The sequence below is a fragment of the Protomyctophum bolini genome (assembly GCF_963924005.1).
Source record: "Protomyctophum bolini genome assembly, chromosome: 3".
Lineage (NCBI taxonomy): Eukaryota > Metazoa > Chordata > Actinopteri > Myctophiformes > Myctophidae > Protomyctophum > Protomyctophum bolini.
The window spans coordinates 7,714,458-7,737,345 of NC_137864.1; the positions used below are offsets into that span (position 1 = coordinate 7,714,458).

The 22,888-nt window shown below is 44.4% G+C and overlaps 1 protein-coding gene across 1 annotated transcript in view; it reads right to left on the reverse strand.

The window, feature by feature from the left end:
• Positions 1–22,888, reverse strand: part of myo15ab (myosin XVAb) — a gene marked incomplete at both ends in the record, with an annotated part of 122,408 nt that overhangs the window by 79,676 nt on the left and 19,844 nt on the right. The window contains 14 exons of the mRNA XM_080758870.1: positions 1,344–1,475; positions 3,467–3,562; positions 4,485–4,608; positions 5,800–5,858; positions 6,185–6,298; positions 8,727–8,888; positions 10,030–10,143; positions 11,559–11,622; positions 14,970–15,073; positions 16,519–16,609; positions 17,705–17,779; positions 19,234–19,343; positions 19,527–19,590; positions 20,426–20,508. Coding sequence (XP_080614996.1) covers positions 1,344–1,475; positions 3,467–3,562; positions 4,485–4,608; positions 5,800–5,858; positions 6,185–6,298; positions 8,727–8,888; positions 10,030–10,143; positions 11,559–11,622; positions 14,970–15,073; positions 16,519–16,609; positions 17,705–17,779; positions 19,234–19,343; positions 19,527–19,590; positions 20,426–20,508 — 1,392 coding nt within the window. The remainder of the gene's footprint in view (positions 1–1,343; positions 1,476–3,466; positions 3,563–4,484; positions 4,609–5,799; positions 5,859–6,184; positions 6,299–8,726; positions 8,889–10,029; positions 10,144–11,558; positions 11,623–14,969; positions 15,074–16,518; positions 16,610–17,704; positions 17,780–19,233; positions 19,344–19,526; positions 19,591–20,425; positions 20,509–22,888) is intronic.

Here is a 22,888-nt window from a genome sequence, read left to right on the forward strand (position 1 = left end):
TGTACATCAACGTTTTTTTTAAACAGACAGACAATACACAATAGCAGCAATGTACAAGTATAGTATCACAAGAGTATCACAAGAGATCAGTGCAAAATTGCAATCAGAGGAGGTATATGAATATAAAAGTTTATAGTATCATATAGGTATAAGTGCAATAAATAACTGATGAAGGTCAAGATGTCCCTTCCCCACTAAGAACTATGAACTATGTGGCGTTTGTTTAGTAGAACAATTGAAGTGGGAAGAAAAGTTTGAAGCGGTTGCTCTTGCAAACGACACGCTCTGTATAGCGTCTACCAGAACAGCTCATACTCTGAAGATAATATATGTGAAGGGTCAGACAACACTCTATTTGACAGACTGAGCACCGTTTTCTCAACGATTGTCTGAAGAGATGGAGAATCTTTCCTATACCAATTACCTTCATGGCTGTTTTTTCCATTTTAGCTATTCTAGATTTGAGCTGGACAGAGAGTGTCCCAAACCAAGCTGACATGCCATATCTAATAATGCTACCTAGCACTGCATCATAGAAGGTTGACACTCCCTTGCTCACACCAAAGAGCCTGAGCCTGTGGAGAAAGTGCAAGCGTTGTGCCAATTTGGCACACAGATAGTCCACATGTACAGTATATTTGTACGTCTCTAAATGTTTTGATGAATTGAAAATGGTGGGCCCTATTGTAAAGTGTAATGCTTCATGGTGTCGTCCACTCACAGTTAAGAGTTTTTGTATTGAGTTGTACTTTAATTGTACAGTAACTCTGCAAACTGTTAATAAATCAATCAATCAGTTTAACTCACCTTTAAGCTACAGTACAGTATGTATACCTGCATCTATCTGTTATTGAAGACGCTTGCTTTCCATGACAGATGGTGTAAATCTTACAGAGCTATACAGAGTGCTTTTTTTTGCTTTTGTTTTTCAGTTTTCTATCAGTGCACCTGCATGTCCATTATCTTTAGGAATCCATTATTGGTAGTTCTGTGAAGTGATCAAGGAATGAATGAGTGAAGTAATGTGAAGTCGAGATGAAATGGGAAAACCACATGTTTAACCCTTTTAGATCACAGGCCTGGTCGCACCTATTTAAAAAAGAATGCAAAATAAATATGTAAATGTAATATGATGATGTCATTATGTGTGCCTACATAATGTTTGAACCAATCAATTGGCTAATGGGAGGGCGAACCATGGCCACTCTGACTCAGACATATCCATAAACAACCCGATTATACCCATATGCAGACATGTCACTACTATATATGACTTGCTCATGTCATCAATATATGCCCATATATGGGCATAACATTTTATAGCGGGCCCTGAAGGAACATACCTGAGGGAAGCCGCTCTGGTCGTCCAGGATGCGCAGTATCCCATGAGGCTTTGCAGCGATGATGTCCATGCAGGCCTGGTTGTGGCTGAACGGCTGCTGCTGCCACTCTATCTGCTCCCTCATGTACTCCTCCTGTGGCTCACAGGACAGAAAGAAACCTCTTATCTCCATGTTTTAACTAAATTAACCACCTCATGTACTCCTCCTGTGGTTCACAGGACAGAAAGAAACCTCTTATCTCCATGTTTTAACTAAATTAACCACCTCATGTACTCCTCCTGTGGCTCACAGGACAGAAAGAAACCTCTTATCTCCATGTTTTAACTAAATTAACCACCTCATGTACTCCTCCTGTGGTTCACAGGACAGAAAGAAACCTCTTATCTCCATGTTTTAACTAAATTAACCACCTCATGTACTCCTCCTGTGGTTCACAGGACGGAAAGAAACCTCTTATCTCCATGTTTTAACTAAATTAACCACCTCATGTACTCCTCCTGTGGTTCACAGGACAGAAAGAAACCTCTTATCTCCATGTTTTAACTATTTTAACTAACCACCTTACTTGATCATACTACTTACTATACAGCGTGGGAGTCGCAGATCTGCAAGCTGGAAACGCGGCGCGAAGCGACGCGTTTCAAGTTTGTATATCTGCTATTTTTTTAATTTGAAATCCTGAAATTGTAGTTACTTTACAGATTTATATTTATATCTATAATATAGTAAATTACAATGTACTGTATCATCATTGCACCTTAAGCTACCCAGCAGCACATATAATTATTCAAATCAGCGCTATCCTTTATCAGCTGCGACCTTAAGTTGGTGAACACATGAGTTGCATTGCTAATTACAATCCTATTATTATGATTGTGAAATGAGCAATTCTGCATAATAATGACGACTTTTAAGTTCGATACGTGATGTACTGTGTGTGTGTGTATGTGTGTGTGTGTGTGAGTCCCCGGTGCCACACGTTGTCGTATGCGGCAGTCAGGTCTTCCGCATCTTTATTTGGCTTTGGCAGATCTATGACAGAGGTGCCAAATCTTTGGGAGCTTTAACCTCCGGTAGCATGCTGTAAAGAACGCACAAAGCCAGCCAGATGTTGTTGTGCTCTGGTGGATGACGAACTCCGGGTGGATGTTGTCAAGGCCAGGAGATTTGCCACGGCTTGAGCTTGCTCATGGCCTCACTGAGTTCCTCTGCTGTAAATTCTCCCGAGAGGTTGGAATCGACACTTGGCCGCTCTTGCGATGCAAAGTCTTTGTCTGCATCCCGGGAAGTGGCCGTTCTTCAGGAGCTGGGAAGCGATGGCATCTGCGGTGACTGGGCATCTGTGGGCTGTTGTATTTCTGCCTGTAAGCTGGTTGATGGTCTGCCACGCCTTGCGACTAGAATGGGTGAAGTCGATTGACTCGACGACTTCCGTCCATCTGGCCTTGCGGGTGGCGTCCGGCCTCTGGAGCAGTGCTGCTGCAGTCAGTTACATCCACCTCTTCTCTGGAGCTGCATGGCTCTCTGGTGTTCACTCAGGACACTCCTCGTCCCAACCTGGGATGTAGTTCCTGTTATAACCACGTGGGATGGTCTTCTTTGCCGCACACAGGAGGACCCGGCTGCATATAGGCTGCATCCATATCTGCTGTCTCTGGGTCTGGCAAGGCGGGCCGAACTTCTTCCCGTCTCCTCAGCATACAACTCCGAGTTGGCCTTTCGGAGGTTCCATCGCTTGACAGGTTTCCCTGGAACCGGTTCCAACCAGTGATGGAACTTTAATGACGGAAGGTGGGTGGTGTGAGCGGGGGAACCTGTCGAGGACGCGTGCGTCTCTCCGGTTCTGTGTCGTTATACTGTGGCAGACGGCGAAGGCCTGCAGGACCGGGTCGGTGGTGGTGTTCCAGCGTGCAGAGAAGAAGGTTGGAGGCTCCTTGGGGTCGGACAGCAGCAGGGCATCCGTGTTGGAGGCCCATTTGCTCAGCGCCACTCCATTAGGTGTTGTGTGTGTGCGTGTGTGCGTGTGTGTGTGTGTGTGTGCTCACGTACATGCATGATGCAAGCATGCGCGCGCGTGTGTGTGTGTGTGTGTGTGTGTGTGTGCGTTCGTGCTGAGTGCTGACCTGTTCCTCCTGGAAGTTGACCCTGTGGTAGAAGAACTGCAGGGTCTCGTTGGCGTAGTTGATACACAGCTGTTCAAAGCTGTTCACCTGCAGCTCCTACACGCACACGCACGCACGCACACACACACACACACACACACACACACTCGCACACGCACACGCACACACACACACACACACGCACACACACACACACACACACACACACACACACATGCCCACAAATGATCCATTAAATGATTGTGTATCACTGGTTTCTTTCAAAACGGTCTATCAGGAGACACAATATATAGTTGTCCTTCAAGGACCCCTGCAGGGACAATATAGCTTTATATTTAAGCTATTCGAAAATAGCTGATCTACTACATTTTAATCCTTTTTTATATTTAAGCTATTCGAAAATAGCTGATCTACTAAATTGACAATTGACAATAATTGTGAAAATGTGTAAAAGAATACAAATCTTCTTCATGTCATATATTTGACAAATAAAGTCCATATGACTAATCTTATTAGGTATTTTTATTTTGAGAGAAAACTATGTGTATACATAGTGAAAATAGTTTAGATCAGTTAATTTCACTTTGATGTGAAATTCATACAAATAAATATGAATCTATCCATCCATCCATATTGAAAGTTTGACCATCAGCTGGTGGAAACTTAGACCACTTGTAATCTTTAAAACAAACAAACGAACGAATGAATGAATGAATGAATGAATGAATGAATGAATGAATGAATGAATGAATGAATGAATGAATGAATGAATGAATGAATGAATGAATGAATGAATGAATACATCAATCTTCTACTTTTGCTGTGCAACATGCTTCCATAGAGTAGACATGCTGGCTTCTATATGGAATCCACATGACTGGAAGCAGTCGTGGTGACTGAGAATTTTTATCCGTGAGTGAGATCGGCAGGTGTGCGCCGTGCACGCTCGTGTGTGTGTGTGTGTGTGTGTGTGTGTGTGTGTGTGTGTGTGTGTGTGTGCGTGTGCGTGTGTGTGGACCTCGAAGCCGTAGATGTCGAGGATGGAGATGTAGAGGGCCTCGTGGCGCGGGTAGACCCGGCCGTTGATGCGCTCCGTCAGCCAGCTGAACAGCAGCGAGTACAGGATCTTGGCAACGGCGTCTCTATGGAAACACATGGACGACACAAGGCATGGGTTTCTATGGACGCGCAGCGTGCAGCCAAACTGCATGGCGTTTCTATGGCAACAGGAGGACATCATCAGAAATGCCCTCGCGTCCTTTGTCCCCCTCATGTGCCGTAATGTCGTCTCCCCGCGGCAAAAAAAAAAAAAGAGAACAGCGGAACATATCAACGGCTGTCACTGAGAGATAGAGTGCTTTAACCCATTTTGGACTGAGGTCGATAAAAGATAGGCTTCTAAATCCTAATATTTTTCTGAAAAACCCATGTTTCTGTGTCAGTGGTGCTCAACCTTTTTCATGTCAAGGACCCCCAGAATTATCTCTATTGGGCCACGGACCCCCATCTCAAAATATGTAGTTCCAGGGACCCCCCAGAAGCCAATATTTTAGTTAAAAATGTTCGCTCTGAAATATATATTCAAAAATGTGCTTGTAGATCTGTTATTTTTCAATAGCTAAAGTATAACATAATACTTAAAACACCATGCAAAAGGGGTTCCCACCCAAAATGGGTTAAGGTGTCATATGCTTTATCCACTTGAACCTCCCAACCTTCTGCACCTATTCTGGGGGGGGGGGGGGGAACATTCACCCAGACACGCAAAGGGTTTAAGTGGTTAAAGGGAGGTGCGGGGAGGCCCGGGGGGACACACGCTGGAATGGAAGGACATGATGAATGAAAAGTGGTGCCAGGCGTGTCCTGAATGAATGGATGCTTATCACACAAGGTTATCACAGACAGACAGAAGGTGAAGTGCATCGTTTAATTAGGTTGACAGAAGCTTCTTCAAGCTTCCCACTTCGCTCCCTAGAGGCGGCGTATACTCACCCTGTCAAATAACGTACCACACACTCATTCACTCGCTCACTCACTCGCACACTCACACACTCACGCCCGTGCAAACAATCGCGTGCACGCACACCGGCAGGCAGGCACAAATGTCAGCACCGCTGCCCAAAACATGTAGTGTTGTTGTTAGAAGGAATTAACAACAGGGACAGGACTAAAAGTTCCAAACCAAGTTCCTGTTTCTAAAATACACAAAAAGGAGGTGCATGGTGCCCCACAGAGGTAAAAACAGAGGACCTTTTCTCCATTGTTTTTACTGAATGAGTTCCCAGATTGGTATACAGACGGGCACACGCTCGCTCATTCGTTCACTCGCTCACCTGGCATCCACAGCACTCTCCACTGTCAGTGGTGTGTAGATCTTCTCTCTCACGGTATCCTGGGGGAAGAACACATCTCTGTCATGCATTAAAGAAAGAAAATAAAACAGGTGCGCTTCCTCTGGGAACTGCCCTTTGTTTAAGGCAGTGGGTGCTCAGCTTTGAAACTCCTAAACCAACTAAATGCATTAGTCTTTTGAAACTTAAAGCTCTTACTGGGTGATTTCACTGCTCGTCACTACCATCATTGCAGGTCTTTATTTCATTCTTTCGCTTCCTATACAAGGAGCTCTTAATTGATCCCTTTGAACTTCAAAGGGGTTGTGTCAAACCTGTGTGTGTGTGTGTGTGTGTGTGTGTGTGTGTGTGTGTGCACTATACTCACTGTCACTTTGAAGGTGACGGCTTTCTGCAGGCCCTCAGGTGACACCTGCAGGAGCTCTGCCACCACCCTGAGCTCCTGAGCACTCACTACCGCAGCAACCTCCTGACCTTCAGCCTGCGCACGGACACACGCACGCACACACACACACACACACACACACACACACACACACACACACACACACACACACACACACACACACACACACACACACACACACACACACACTTATGTCCACAGAAAGGATATGCATAGCATTTGTGTTTGATTGCCCCACTCCCCCCGTCAAACACAAGTGTGTTTGGCCAAAAACCACGTGACTTCCATTGGAAAAGCATCGAGGCGGCCATGAAACACGGACGTAACAGAGCATGTTCATTTGATATGTGTGAATGAGGCCTATAAACATGCTTGCTTGATGTCCTCTTGGGGGCTTTGTCATGTCCTCTAGAGTATACTGCAGGCCAGCTGGCGGTAGTATCTGTTGATATGTTCAACCTGTCCCTCTCCCAGGCTGTCGTTCCCTTGGGCTTCGCCGTTTGTGCCACATGTCCCCGAGCACTCCAAGGCAACATGTCTGAACGACTGTCACCTCTGACCTTGATTGTCAGTAAATGTGATGAGAGATTGTTGAGGGACTTTGTTCCTTTGCTGGCGGCCACACACCACGGAGCCATGGCAATTTGCATCTCGTCAAAACACATTTGGTTCCATTTGTACACTCTCACCGAGTTACACCCATACGGGTCCATTTGGAACCCACTCAAGGACACTTTGAGACCCACTGACCCACTTTGACCAGAATGGAACAGAGCCTTCATTAGTATCATCGGTAACACCTGTGAAGGAAGTAGGGAATGGCGTACGTGCATACTGCATAGAGCCCATTAATCTAGTGATGGCATGATGCCCTTGCTATTCACCAGTGTTCATTGTTCTATTTTAGTCATCTAAAATGTTTTGGTTTTAGTCTTTTTTAGTCGCTTTTCATGCCTTTATTGATAGGTGTACAGTAGATTGACAGGAAATGAGGGGAGAGAGATGGGGGTGACACGCAGCAAAGGTCGTCGGGATCAGGCCTTGAACCCGCGACTCGCTGTCAGGCTGGATTACGAGCCTACAGTAAGTGCCCAGAAAGCTACGCCAGACGTCCGGGGGTTTTAGTCGAATTTGTTGTAAAAACAATATACATTTTGGCGACAAAATCGACAGTAGATTTAGTCGACTGAAACTAGACTAACAACTTTTCAGATGAGAGATGACTAAAACAAAAACTATATGACATTTTATTCAAAAGACTACGACTAAAACTAAATCAAAATTAGCTGTCAAAATTAACACCGCCAGACACCCTGCAGGCCACAACATGTTCACGCCGTTATACGCTATAGCATCAGGCAGGCGACACCGCCGTATCGAATGAACCAGCGAACACACTTTCCACAGCAAGGCCATCGATCAGGCTCCCCAAACCATTCGCCATGTCAGACTGTCAGATGTCAAGCTCCCGTTACACTGGCACTGTCACTTTATGTGTATACTATGACTGAACACGCATGCGCGCCTATTGAAGTCGGAGCTTGTGCACGCGTTGCATTGTGCATCCCTGCAAGCATGCTTGGGTGTGCACGTGTGGCTGTTTGCGTGCACGTCATCTATAGCGGACGCTCTTCACCCAGAGCAACTTAGAGTAAGCAAGGTAAACACAAGGTAATCACATCAAATGCATAGTAATCTAGGATCATAGGTAAACCAAGAATCAGTCTAAACAGTAAAATATTAATAATCCGTACATTGAACTATACAAACTATACGATGCCAGGTCAACAAATGAGCCTGGCATCGGTCTATAGATAACATGCTATCTGAATACAATTTTGACATTTGCATAAGCCTGCAAGGTCGTCAAGTGCTATGGCAAGAAGTGCTACAGTCATGGGAGTCATACGGGAGTTTGTCCCAGGGAAGGTTCTGGTGGCTTCCCTGTGTTAGCTGACTTAATGACAATACTAGAGGGAGTAACAACAACCAACTGGTAGCACCCCACCTACAGAACAAACATGGGGACATTCTCATTCTCTGGCACCAAAGTGTGGAACATGCCCCGAAACCCCCCAAAACATGTGGAAAATCACTGGCTTCTTTTAAAACTAATTTGGCTATACTTCTCGGCCTGGGGCCATCAATCAATTCAGGAGGCCACATTTCTCATGGAAAGGAGATGGCATTCACTGACGACTTTATACGAAATGATGTGTTGGTCACATTTCTGTCTATACCCATTCTGGACGGGAACCCCTTTTGGTGTAACTAAGCATTATGTCATACTTTAGCTATTGAAAAATAGCAGATTGCGCTACGAGCTTGTAGGTCTGCTATTTTTGAAAAATCGTACAAAATGCGGCACAAATCTTTGAATATACAGTATATTCTTTCAGAGTAAACGTTTTTTATTTCGACGTCAGGCCTAAATGGGATAAAGCATTCAATGCATGCCTGCAGTGAGCAGCGTGTGTGTGTACAGTACAGTACAGTACAGTACCTGGTGTGGCTGGAAGTAGACGTTGCCCAGGTGGAGCACAGAGGACAGCAGCCTGTAGATGGCGCTCTGCTCCTGGGGGGTGAAGTGCAGGATGTCCATGGAGTTCAGCAGGCGCCGGAAGTCTTCTGCGTCGTCCTTCCCCTCGATGGTACAGTCTCCTCCCTGCACGCACGCACACACGTATGCACGCACACACACACACAAATGTGAGATTTGTGCATGCGTGCGTGTGTGTGTGTGTGTGTGTGTGTGTGTGAGGACAGTAACTTGCAATGGGCCTGGTCGTCAAGACACTCAAGGGACCTGCAGTGTCTATACCTGTCTGACTTCAAAAGAGTGAGGAACGCCCGCGGGCACAGCACCAGAGGGAGCTCCACTCCACTGATGTCATCCCCCCCGGATTTGACACAAACACGGGGATGAATTCATTCTACTAAATGTGGAATGCCATGGCATGTTCTTCTACAGCAGCTTGGCAAAATAAATGACTTGTTCCGTAAACAAACTGGGGACGGCAGTGGCTCAGGAGGTAGAGCGGCCGCTTAGGTTTGTTGCCTTGCATGGTTCTCCTCCGCCATCGGTGTGTGAACGTGTTGCACAATCATTGTAAAGCGCCTTGGATACAGGCGCCATATAAATGCAGTTAATGCACCATTCACCATTTAAAGACTATTTCTGCTCCTACTAGTATTGCTGATTTATATTGTACATTATATCTATAAATGATATAATAAATAACAACTTGTCTGTTTCTTTGAGATCAATTACATCATTTAACATTTTCAAGGCTTCTTTGCTTGTAGACCTGAAACCCATTTGTACTAGTTTTTGATTTTTGGAGAGAGGTGTGTACTTGAATGCTTGATTATTCTTTTTAGCTTTATCTTTATCTTTATTTTCATTATTATCAATATTAGTATTTTGTTAGGTGTTTCAGTGCAGTTTCTTCTGGTCTTGATGTAGTGTTTGAGTGGTTTGGAGAGCATCTATGTTTTGTTGATGTTGTAAGTGTATTGTTCTGCGTCGACATGTTTAATGTATGTATGTAATGTATTGTTTTGTCTATTGTCCTGTATTCATTGTGTTGTGCCCGAGGACCCCCTCTAAAACGAGGTGATACATCTCAAGGGGCTATCCTCTAAAGGAAATACAATTTAAATATATATTAATGTATTGATGAATTGAATGCAAAGGACCACAATGGCATGAACAAGCCATTTTTTTTTACATATCGTATAACAGTATACAATCAATGGTTCAGAATCTGTGCATGTGTGTGCAGAGTGCACGTGTTAATGTATACCTGGTTCAGGTAGAAGTATGTCTCCGGCGCCTGCAGGTGTAGCTCACGCTTCTCACGGTCAGGAAGACCTGCCAGCATCTCATAGAAGATGTGGTAGTTCCTCTCTGATTTGGCCTGCCAACACGCACACGTGTGCCCATGTACACACACACACACACACACACACACACACACACACACACACACACACACACACACACACACACACACACACACACACACACACACACACACACACACACACACACACACACACAGAAAGATCAATAAGTAATTTGGTTACCAACTCTCCATCATTTAGCTGGGGACCACCTGGTTGAGAACCACTGAAGTAGAAAAAAAACATAAATGGTTTAAATATGGAGATAAGAGGTTTCTGCCCGACAACGATACATATACAGTACAGTACAGTATAGATATAAGCTACAGTAGTTGGCTGAATGTCTGAATGGATGTGGTAGGGCGGGTGGGTGGTCGGCGGGCGATTTAACTCGGCTTGACCAATTACATAACGACTAATTAGTACTAGAACTTGGCTGTCATGTGTCCCCAGCCCAGCTGTCCCCACTGAATCGATTTTACAGTGTGGCTAGCCGTGTGTGTGCGTGTGTCCGTGTGCGCGCGTGCATGTGTGTGTGTGTGTGTGTGTGTTGTGTACTAGTCTCACAACCGCTGGACCGCAAAACCAGACAGAAAGGAAGCTCAGCTGCATTTGGGTGTGAGCACACTTAAGCCGCAAGAAACGCCAGGCCCAGGCGTCTCTTCCAGTCTTTTAAACAGCTGTGGTGGATGGAAATGACACTTGCGCGAGGCTGCAACTTGACGGCGCGTCAGCAAACAAACGGATACGCTTTGCCGACGCTGCAAAGTTGAAGCCGCGAGCGAGCGGCATTTCCATCCACCAGCTGTTTCAAAACCAGGAAGAGACAACCTGGAGTATGGGCGTCTTATTGCCGCTTCTTGGCACGTATATGGCCTTTGAGAGGCCATAGGAAGTGATTATCAGAATGCAGTTCTAATTAATGGCCCAGCAGTTGTCGCTATTTCCCTTTAGCCTTGCGTTGCGATACTAATATACCACTGCGCTGGGCTAGTAATTTCCCCTTCCTGCTGCAGAAGCATTTTCTCTCCATTCAAGTGAATGAGGTTTCTATATCTTGATTTTACATTTTCACAAATTATGTTTTCAATTTTATTTTTATGATAAGTAAAGTAAATATGATTTTATTATGATACGTGTGTAGTATTTTTTTTCCATTAATATGGAAGTGAAAGTTTCTCTGTCAAATTATCCTCACGGCCCACCAGTGGCCCCCGGGCCCACAGGTTGAGAACCACCAAATTAATTAATTAATTAATTGATTGATTGATTAATATATTAATATATTGATCTCGTCCCAGGCGCCCTCTTTCTCACCTCGTCAGGTGTAAGAAGACTACCCGCCTTAGTCTGTGCTTATGTAAGTGTGTAAGTGTGTTTGCATGTGTGTGTGTGTGTGTGTGTGTGTGTGTGTGTGTCTGTGCTTCACCTGAAAGACGATGCGGGACTTCTCCAGCAGATACTGAGACGTGATGGCACCACTGATCACACCCCTATACGCACGCACGCACGCACGCACGCACGCACGCACGCACGCACGCACGCACGCACGCACGCACGCACGCACGCACGCACGCACGCACGCACGCACGCACGCACGCACGCACGCACGCACGCACACACACACACACACACACACACACACACACACACACACACACACACACACACACACACACACACACACACACACACACACACACACACACACACACACACACACACACACACACACACACACACACACACACACACACACACACACACACACACACACACACACACACATTAACACGGTGGCGAGTGCGAGTTAAGTAACAGGTCATACATGTGTAATGATCCTAGGATCTTCTCTGTGAGTAGGCTATAGCAGGAGATCAACTTCTCAGCCTATCTGAGAGTGGAGGACAATGTCAGCATTAAGCCCACTAGAGGGTACGTGCATGCATAAAGTGAGTGGCAAAGTGACTTTAACGTTGTTTACTGCAACAGGCGTTATGCAGACTGCAGCTATGCAGATTCAAGTCTGCCGACAATAACATGTATGTCGCTGCGTGTCTCTCCCCTTCTCTCTCTCCCTCTTTCCTGTCAGTCTTCACTTGAAACTATCAATAAAGGCACAAAAGCCAAAAACAAAAATAATGACATGCACAGTATGTCTGCTGCAGTGTTCTGGGCTGCAAATTGGATAAACGTTGCAAAACTGGGAAAAAGATATTCCATCATTTTCAAGTTAAAACAAAGAGCCCCTGTTATTACTGGTGACATCCCACATTCTTCTAGCTACGTAGCATTCACATTGTATATTCATACATGCTATGTAATTTATTTTTAAGAAGTTAAACCAGCCCAATTCCCCCTGTTTTGAGGGCCTTGCTACCTTTAAGCACCTTGTTAACTTTACAAAGTTAACTTGTACATAAACGCTCAGAGTACTCACCCCAGGCCACAGATGTTTTGCACGGGCAGGTATTAGCACCCGTGGATTCCGTATTGTTCAATAAAATGCATTTTTATCCGATCGGTGTGTGTGTGTGTGTGTGTGTGTGTGTGCGAACATGCGTGCGTGCGTGCGTGTGTGTCTGTGTCTGCGTGCGTGCGTGCGTGCATGCTACTCACAATTAAAGCTATACCACGCCCTCCAGCACACCTGTTACCCTTAAACAGGGGTCAATTTGACCGAGAAGCAATAGCGCCTCACTCGTCCCATAATAAATAATACATGCGCGTGATGTCCTTTAAACACACTGGACTTTATCGCCATGGAAACACTGTTAACTGGAGTATGATAGAACCATAGCATAGCGACCCCGTGTTGCCATAGCAACAGTCCCTCCCAGTCAGTTGTTGAGGCTGACCTTCGGGGGTTAAATGGGGGGACAGACGGTTCATGGGTTCATTCAGCTCATTTCCACAAAGGTTTACAGTTTCTACACACGTTACACACATTCCTCTGTTTTCTATTGCCTGAGCAATGTGATCACACACACAAGCAGATCTGCAAGCTCCAATCGTGGTGCGAACTTGCGAAGCGCGACGTTTTGAACTTGTAGATCCGCGACCTTGGCATTTTTTTAAATTAGAATCCTCAACAGTTTTACAACCGATTTACAAACAACAGACAAACAAATACAATGCCAAATCCTGAGTGATAATCTGAGAGTATGACATTTTTAGAGGTGATTATGCTTTATAATTGTTCAGCGAACGAAATGACAAGGCCGGTGGCTACAACTACGTCATGTGCAGTCATGGGGGTACCAATGGTCTAGTGGTGCATACAACATGCTCTAATGCAGCGAGTAACGGCTTTGATACCCAAGCCTGACGTCCTTTGCTGCGTGTCACTTCCCCTCTCTCTCTCTCTCTCTCTCTCTCTCTCTCTCTCTCTCTCTCCCCCCAAAAATAATAATTGCAGTCATGCATTTCTCAGCAGTCGCAATACTTCTCCATACATTGCTATAATCTTTGCCAACTAAACCCACAAAATGCAAATCAACAGAGAGCACACAGGTGTGTACTGTCCCCAACAACTTCTGTTGGGGATCCCCGTGAAACCAATCGCGGATTGAATGGGTTAATAATACAACAGTGATTCTCAAACCTTAAAATAATCTGACAAAGGCAAGTTCAAAGAGTAGCAGTAGCAACGCACATCCAAACTCTTGAAGGCAGCTGCTGCTGGCCCGGGAGTGAACCGAGATCAAAGGAAAACAATATAGCCTATTGCTCTCTTTGTCGGTTATTTTTGAGCGGTGCACACCGCTCCAATAAATGGCCGTGTGTGTCCCTATGCATGTATGTATGTATGTCTGTTTGTTTGGGGTATGAACAGCTAGGTGACCAAAAGTGGCACTGTTCAGCAGGGCCATTCACACTGAGCACTATAACTATTAACTAACAATAATAACTAACAATAAAACTGTACAGTACAGTAACTATCATAATAATAGTCACTGCTAAAGCCCTTGTCCCTAAACTACTTTGCCTTTTTGTTTTTTTTACTATTTTTCAAAACATTTTTGAATAGTTCAAATGGCCAGTCTACAAGCTCACAGCGTGTCAATGTAGATTGGCTAGTTGAACTATTCAAAAATGTTTTTCAAAATAGTAAAAAAAGGCAAAGATGTTTAGGGATAAGTAGTTTAGCGGTGACGAAAATGGAGCCCATAATGTCGGGCAGAAACCTCTTATCTCCGTATTCAAACTTTTTGTGTTTTGTGTAAATTAACGCCCTAACTGATCACACTACAGCGTCACATGAAAGCACCAAGAGTAGCAGATCTACAAGCTCAAAATGTGGCGCGCCGCGAAGCACCGTGTTTTGAGGTTGTAAATCCTATTTAGGAAACTGGCTCCGGGTGTTCTTTTCTCTCTGTGCTGCAGAATGGTGTTTGAACGACATCAACAGTTCTACAGGAAGAGTTCTTTCTGTATAATCAGCACATTCTCCAAAAGTTTGCAAGAAGTTTGTCTTTTTCCTTTAGCAACTGATTTTAGTCATGTTTTACCCACTTCTGAAAGCAATCATTGTTCTAAAATCTAAATAGTTTCTAAAGACATTTTGAATGCTTTGAAGTTTGTTTTCTACTCTAGATAATTATTCCATATTATAGCTCCAGTCAAAAACAACAACTTCAGTGGTGGAAGAAGTACTACTCAGATTGTTTAGAAAAAGTAGCAATACTCATAATAATACTTAATGTACCAAAGTAAGAGTAGTTCTCAGTTATCAGTTATACAAGCTCACAAGCTTGCACTGAAAGCTACTAGATTGCTATTTTCGAAAAGCTGAGGTCTGAAACAGGGCTTTGTTTCGAATTAAATCTGATGTACTTACTCCTCCATGTGGATCTGCGTGAACTTGCCAAAGCGTGAAGAATTGTCGTTGCGCACCGTTTTGGCATTCCCAAAGGACTCCAGCAGGGGCGTGGCCTCCAGGATCTGACCAATCACCAGAGAGAAAAGTATCACCATGACAACAACAGACATGATGACAGGCAGTTACCATGGGAGACAACTATGACTGTTGATGACTTAAAACAGGGGTCTTCAAAGTTTTGGGAGATAAAAAGACCACTTAGAGAAGTGAAGCAAGGACCCCCACTACATATTGTATAACATTGTGTTGCAGATTAACCCATTCAGGCCTGACGTCGAAATTAAACAAGATTTGAGGCACATTTTAACGATTTTTCAAAAATAGCAGATCTACAAGTTCAAGTGGCGCGCTATGAGCTTGTAGATCTGCTATTTTTCAATAGCTAAATTATGACATAATGTAAGTAACCACCAAAAGGGGTTCCCGCTCAAAATGGGTTAAAGTTATCTTTCATAGATAACTTCACTGACTATCAGTGTTGTATAAATTAATGGTTGTTTGGGAATTTTCAGACATTTAACCACCTAAACCCTCAATAGTAAACTTGACCTTTGACTCTGTACTTGGTTTGCTCCAATGCAAGCTCACAATGCTTGAGCTTGTAGATTGGCTATTTTTGGCTAAAGTTCTCCCCGGAATATGGATGCAAGGGTGATATGTGGCAAATGTAAAAAAGAGGTTCATAAACTAAATAATATCCTATCAAACAGAGATTTGGTGGCCCCCTTGTAGTAACTCTGAGGACCCACTAGGGGTCCTCCTGGACCCCTTTTGAAGACAAGCCCCAAGAGCTGCTGGGAGACGTTGAAGCCACCTATATGGCTCCATGTTTGAAGACCCCTGACTTAAAAGACAGACAGCCACGTATGTAATTAGGAAGAAACCTGCTGTATTCTATAAGATATGGGAGAGGTTCTTGGACTTCATTAAGCGAGGTGATATTGAAGAGGCTTTGGATGTATAGTGGTTAATTGGAGTAGTCAGCTGTGCGGGTGGGGGTAGGGAACTGTGATGGACATTGTGCATTTGTTTGTTTAACTGTATGTAATGTGTTTGTTTTTTTTGTTCTGTATTCATGGACATTTCCTGATGTTTCTTCGAAGATTTCTTTTTGTATTTGTGCTGCCATGGGGATGTGGGGGGGGAATATATGAATAATTGCTTTGAAATTACTATGTTGTAAAGAAAAATCAATAAACATATGTTTAAAAAAAACCCAAAAAACCAAACATCCTTACCTCTATCTGAAGAGGACGGCAACAAACACCATGGGAGAAGAAAGAGAGGAGGATATAGGGAGAGGGTGTTAATTAAATTTAATTCATGTTTAGTTTAATTAAGAGAGGGTGTTATAACTAAATTGATTAACGTGGATTTTTTTTTAGCAACTGTCAGGCTGCTGTATAAAACCTAAGCCTGTAACTGTGTTGTGACAATAAAGTTGAGTGATTGATTGATTGATTGATTGACAGACGTGACAGATGTGTCTGTGTGCATAGATACATACCTGTTGTGTGACATTGCGTTTGTGATGTATGGCTGTCAGGTAACGCAGGATGAGTTTTGTCGCTTCGGTTTTTCCTGAGCCGCTCTCTCCACTGGAATGAAACAAGAAACAGATCAAATGTGTGACGCTGTAATATAATCAAGTAGAGTTTTAATTTATGAAAAAAACACAACACGTTAGAATATGGAGATAAGAGGTTTCTGCCCGACAGCGACAATGGTTTTATTTATTTTTATATAATTCTTATCCCACGATTTTGCATTTTTTTCACCCAGTGTCAATTATCTAATGTAATCCTGGGCGCTACACTTCCTCTGCCAACCTGGGGAGGGCAGTAGACTGTCATCATGCTTCCCTCTATGCATGAGGAGTCCAAGCTTCATGGAGGAGTCCAAGCTGCTTCTTTTTACCTGACAGGAGGGGAATTTCACCTGGCCGGACGTAGCACATGGGAGGAACACGTTATTCCGACCAGTTCCTTTCCCCTCCATCAGGCGCCCCGGCTGGCCAGGGGGAGGTATACCTACCCTATAGGTGGCACGGGGAGAACATGCAAACTCTACACAGAAAGTCCCTTTCGCCAACCCCGTCTCGGGTATGGGCACTGATGACGCGGAGGAGAGAACACGCCCCCAGCGCCCACAGCGTCCCCAGCGGGAATCGAATCCAGAGCCTTCTAGCTGTGAGGCGACAGCACTACCCTACAGCGACGATGTTTAAACTGCTACATGACCCAATGAATGATCCGGCTCACTGACTGAGAGTGTGAACTTGTCTTGCTAAAACAAACGTGTCTGCATTGGACCTGTGAAAAGGCTGTGAAACATCAGAGACAATCAATAAATAACATGTTGTTTGTGCGTGTGTGTGTGTGTGTGGTAAATGGTGCATTTATATAGCGCCTTTATCCAAGGCGCTTTACATAGATTGTGCATTACATTCACCCATTCATACACCGATGGCAGCGGAAACCATGCAAGGCACCAACTAGCACATCAGGAGCAATTAGGGGTTCAGTGTCTTGCTCAAGGACACTTCGACAGTAACTCTGGGGGAGCCCGGGTTCGAACTGGCAACCTTGCGGTTCCCATCCAGGCACTCTACCCCTGAGCCACCGCCGCACACCGTGTGTGTGTGTGTGTGTGTGTGTGTGTGTGCGTGTGCGTGTGCGTGTGCGTGATCTCACCTGATAACTATGCACTGGTTCCTTTTGGCGTCCATCATGGTGGTATATGCAAAGTTAGCAATGGCAAAAAGATGGCTGGAACACAAACACATCAATGTTAGTGAATGTAACACACAGGAGCACACGCTTGCACACTCACACACACACACATGCATGCATGCAAATGCCCATTCTCATGTGTAATCTGTGTGTGCATGTGTGACACACACACACACACACACACACACACACACACACACACACACACACACACACACACACACACACACACACACACACACACACACACACACACACACACACACACACACTCTCTCTCTCCATTTTGACTGTTTTGTAAAAGGATAAGCAAAATAAGCTATACCTTTTTGGTCAGAAATGTGTTTTTGTATTGCCAATTATATACTGTAACTAACCTTAATAACCTTAATGTTACTACACAATTGCCCCAAATAAACTACGCTAAAGTAAGCTAAACATACTCATCTCTCTCTCTCTGTGTGTGTGTGTGTGTGTGTGTGTGTGTGTGTGTGTGTGTGTGTGTGTGTGTGTGTGCGTGTGCGTGCATGTGTGCGTGCATGCGTGCGTGCGTGCTCGTTTGTGCATGTGTGTGTGTGTGTGTGTGTGTGTACCTCGGGTAGTTCTCTGGTTACTGGTTAGATGTAATGTGCTTGTGCAATCAATAACCAAACTCTCCCTTGGCAACCGGCCATCAACAGTGTAACGTGAAGCTCTCTGTGTCTAACACCAGAGGGTGACTGTATTTACACCTACAGTGCTGCCGCTCCAAGCTGTCTGTCTGTCTGTCTGTCTCTCACCTCAATCAGAGGTGTTTAGCTCTGAGGCAAATGAGCCTGAATTATAGCTACGTTACGTAAGCCCTGGGTTTGTTCCAGGTCAGTGGTTCTGAACCTTTTCAGGCCGTGACCAAACCAACACGAGCATGTTTGAACTGCTGGGGACACACTTGTAATTGTAGGAGTTGTTGAGGCATTACATTTACTTTGACTCGGTTCCACTGTTCCACAGATACATACATATAATGTTTGCCTCATTCTTATATAATCTGGCCAATGTTTGACCAGTTTTTATAGTATAGTTTGTTGATTACTTTTGATGCAGTAATGGATTGCCTTTCCTTCTTTTCTTTCTTTCTTTTCTTTTGGTATTAAAAATGTCTTAAAAGTCCTTACATTGTCACTTCACTGTCATCTGGAGACACCCCCCCCACGAAAGATAAATCGTGTGGGACCCACAGGTTGAGAATCACTGTTCTAGGTGAGCATGGGCATGTATTTATGCAATTACTATTGGCACATGTACAATTAATTGAACAATGAACAATTTAGACATTCAGCACCACGCTCTTATTCCAGAGTGACAGAGTCAGCACATACATCAAATCATGTGTCCAAAACTGTTACTTTCGAGCATGTGTAGGTCTTCTGCTTTTTATGCTTTTGTGTGAGTCTGTAGTATGATCAATTAGGGCATTAATTCACAAAAAGAAAAACAGTGTCCGGTCTTACGGAGGGTTGTCAGCGAGGCCATGGCCTTCGTACTGGAGCACCATGTCAGTGCCGTAGATGTTGAACATCTTGTAGGGGTTGACGGACACCAGGATCCTCCCTATGTACGACTGGGTGGCGTGCAGGAGGGAACGAGAGAAGACAAGAAGAGAGGATGACATTAGGATAACCCATTCTGACCTGATATCAGATTCACCGTCCGTGGCTCAAATGCCAAATAAATAATGGACCTTGATGCGAAAACCACTGCTATTAAGCATTGCACTCTACTGGTCCTGGAGAAGCATACATACATAAATGAGCTCCTGGTCAAAGCGTTTCTTCAGGTTCATCAGAACAGTGGTCTCATTCAGGTCCCTGTAATTACACGCAGGTGTTATAAACTCAGGTCCCTGTAATTACACACAGGTGTTATATATAAACTCAGGTATCTGTAATTACACACAGGTGTTACATATAAACTCAGGTATCTGTAATTACACACAGGTGTTACATATAAACTCAGGTATCTGTAATTACACACAGGTGTTATAAACTCAGGTCCCTGTAATTACACACAGGTGTTAACTCAGGTATCTGTAATTACACACAGGTGTTATAAACTCAGGTCCCTGTAATTACACACAGGTGTTAACTCAGGTATCTGTAATTACACACAGGTGGTATAAACTAAGGTATCTGTAATTACACACACTTGTTGTAAACTCAGGTCCCTGCATGTAATCACACACAACCTGTAAAAAATAAAACAATTAAATACAACCTGCCTAATAGCAAAAAGCTGTGTCATGTACTGTATATTTGCGACACAAGTGAGGTCCCCAGGTGCCCTTGGGGGTCATTTTATCAACTTTAACCATATCTTATACTTTGGCTATTCAAAAATAGCAGATCTATAAGCTTGTAGATATGCTATGAATAAATATTAAAATGTTTGGACAATTTAGAATGATTTTAAATTATTTATTTATTTATACTTGACCAATTCTTTATTTATTTATTACATTTCTGGTCCACGGAACCACCTTTTCAAATGGGGGTCCGCAGGCTAGTATGTGTCAATTTGGGTGTCCTTGACATGAAAAGGTGTGTGTGTGTGTGTGTGTGTGTGTGTGTGTGTGTGTGTGTGTGTGTGTGTGTGTGTGTGTGTGTGTGTGCGCGCGTGTGCGTGCGTGCGCGTGTGTGTACATACTCCAGCTGTGTCATGTCCTCCATGCCCTCTGCCCAGCGCTTGGTCCTGACCCCCACTGTGGTCATGCTCCTAATAGAGTACACCTGTACACACAAACACACACACACACACACACACACACACACACACACACACACACACACACACACACACACACACACACACACACACACACACATTTTAAGAATGTATTTATGTCCACACAAAGGAAAATGCATACAAGGACACAAACATTGCAGGGTGCAGTTATGTTACAATCACAAGCCTATGACACATGTTTGGAATCATGATACAGCAAGAATGTCACTCAGCAGCGTCTCTGATAGCCATATTCGTTCACACGACGGTACTCAGGACTAGGCTTAGTCACACACACACACACACACACACACACACACACTGTGGGAATTATAGCTTTATATGTTGCATTATATTCTATACGTGTATGTATGTGTGGTCAGTGCCATCTGGTGGTACATTTGAGTCAGGGCATGATGTGACGCACTTTCACTTTCAGCAACTTACGTGCATGTTTTTACTTCAGAGATTCCAGTAAGGTGGGGTTTTATTTACATAGGCTGGGGTGTCTTTAAAGTAGTTGGGGGGTTTCTGTATTTTTCTGTGTGTGTTTAGGGGACGTTTGGGGTTATATTATAGTATTGTTTACCGTCAGATAGTCCACTGCGCATGCGTGACCTGTTGGATAGTCTACTGCGCATGTGCGACAGGAGATGTGTGTCCGTTGTGTGTATTTTGTTAGCATTCTATCTTTGAGCATCGCGAGTGACAGCCGGTAAGAATTCATACATGCTTTGTGCGACATACATACCATATATTCATTCAATGTACAGTTATTATTATAGATATTGCATGGTAGTAATTGTTTTCTATTTGTTTGTGTTTCCTTCTTTAGGTTTATAACCTGATTTCGAGTGATTTTGACTGACGTTGTGCAGTGTTTAGTTGGTATGAGTGTGTTGGTGTAAATGGCAGCTCAATAATAAACCATATAAAAGACACTGTTATGTCGAGTTGTATCCTACGGTCCGATGCCAAAGAATATCCAGTGCAAGGAAGACTACATTAGTTGCATAGAGTGTGTGACTGGGTAGTAAAACGTACAGTTATAAACCGTCGTCGCCGTACGAAGACGACACGACGTGGGGCTGGACAACGTGAACGGTGGCCAGGCTGCAATGAGCGAGGAGCAGCCTAGGGGAGGACCGAACCGTTGCCGATCTAATGCACAACAGGGACCTTGTGCAAAACTTGCTTTGGACCACGGTTGTTGATGAAACTGTGAGTAAAAAGAAAAGTGATTGTGACTGGTGCTGCTGCTGTTTACAAGGTATTGTTTCGTGGTACTGAAGCTAATGTTGCTAACTGCTGAAAACAATGACTGTGAAAGCTAATGCTAACTAGCCACAGAAAGGAGCTACATTGCCAAATAAAGGTTGCTTTCAAGCTAATGCTGAACCAATGCTAGCTAGCTGCAGGAAGGAGCTACATTGCTAAATAAAGGTTGCTTTCAAGCTAATGCTAAAGAGCCGCAAGCTAAGCCCAGGAGCTACATTGCTGGGCTGGACAATAGACTGTGACTTTGTGTGCTAAAGGGGCTAACCTGCCAACAGGCTAACTACACATAGGCCTGCTATAACTGTGAAGCCTCATTGTTTGCTATCCTCTGATCGGCCGGCTGCCTCACGCTAACCCAGAAGCCCGGTAAGCTACAGTCGACGGAGGGAAGGCTACAAAAGGTAAGATGGCGGACCTGGAAGACCGTAAGAAGAAGCGAGCTACGGTGCAAGCGGCATTTACAAAAGCAGTAAATAACATAGACAGTAGAGTCTCTTATGCAGAAGACACAGCACTAGTCAGGGAGCTAAGAGAGCTCAGGACAGGGTTCGCTACACTCCTCGATGTCACTGAAGACTATGTCGCTGCTTTAGATGAAGTAGGTGATAGTTCATGTGTGGCGATAGCGAACGATGTCTACAAAAAGAGAGATGCCTGTAGCCGAAGGTTGATAGACACGGAAGACCGTGTCAAGGAGGCCCTATGGTCTCGCTTTGTGGAACAAGCAGTAACAACGCTAGATGAAGAGTTTCAGAGTGCGTATGAGGAAACAAAGAGACACTGTTCACGAAAGGCTTCCGGAGAGCGACGAAGAGGGGAGGACGACATGCTTCGTGCAAAGCTTTACGCATTAGAGGAAGTTTTGCGTGAATGGAATGGATTTATCCCCCGAGACAAAGTAGACAGGATGTGGAAACGTGTCCGGGAGCTAAAAGGAAAGCAACAGAGACTGATGGTTGATTGGGCGTGCGTGGAAAGTGACAAGGAGGAAGAGGAGGAAGAGGAGGAAGAAGAGGGCAGCGTAGATGGACAGCTATCTGGAGAGGCGGTAGAGGGCAGCATTAAAGGTCCTGACCCACCTGAAAGTGGGCGGATGAAGGCTGCCGA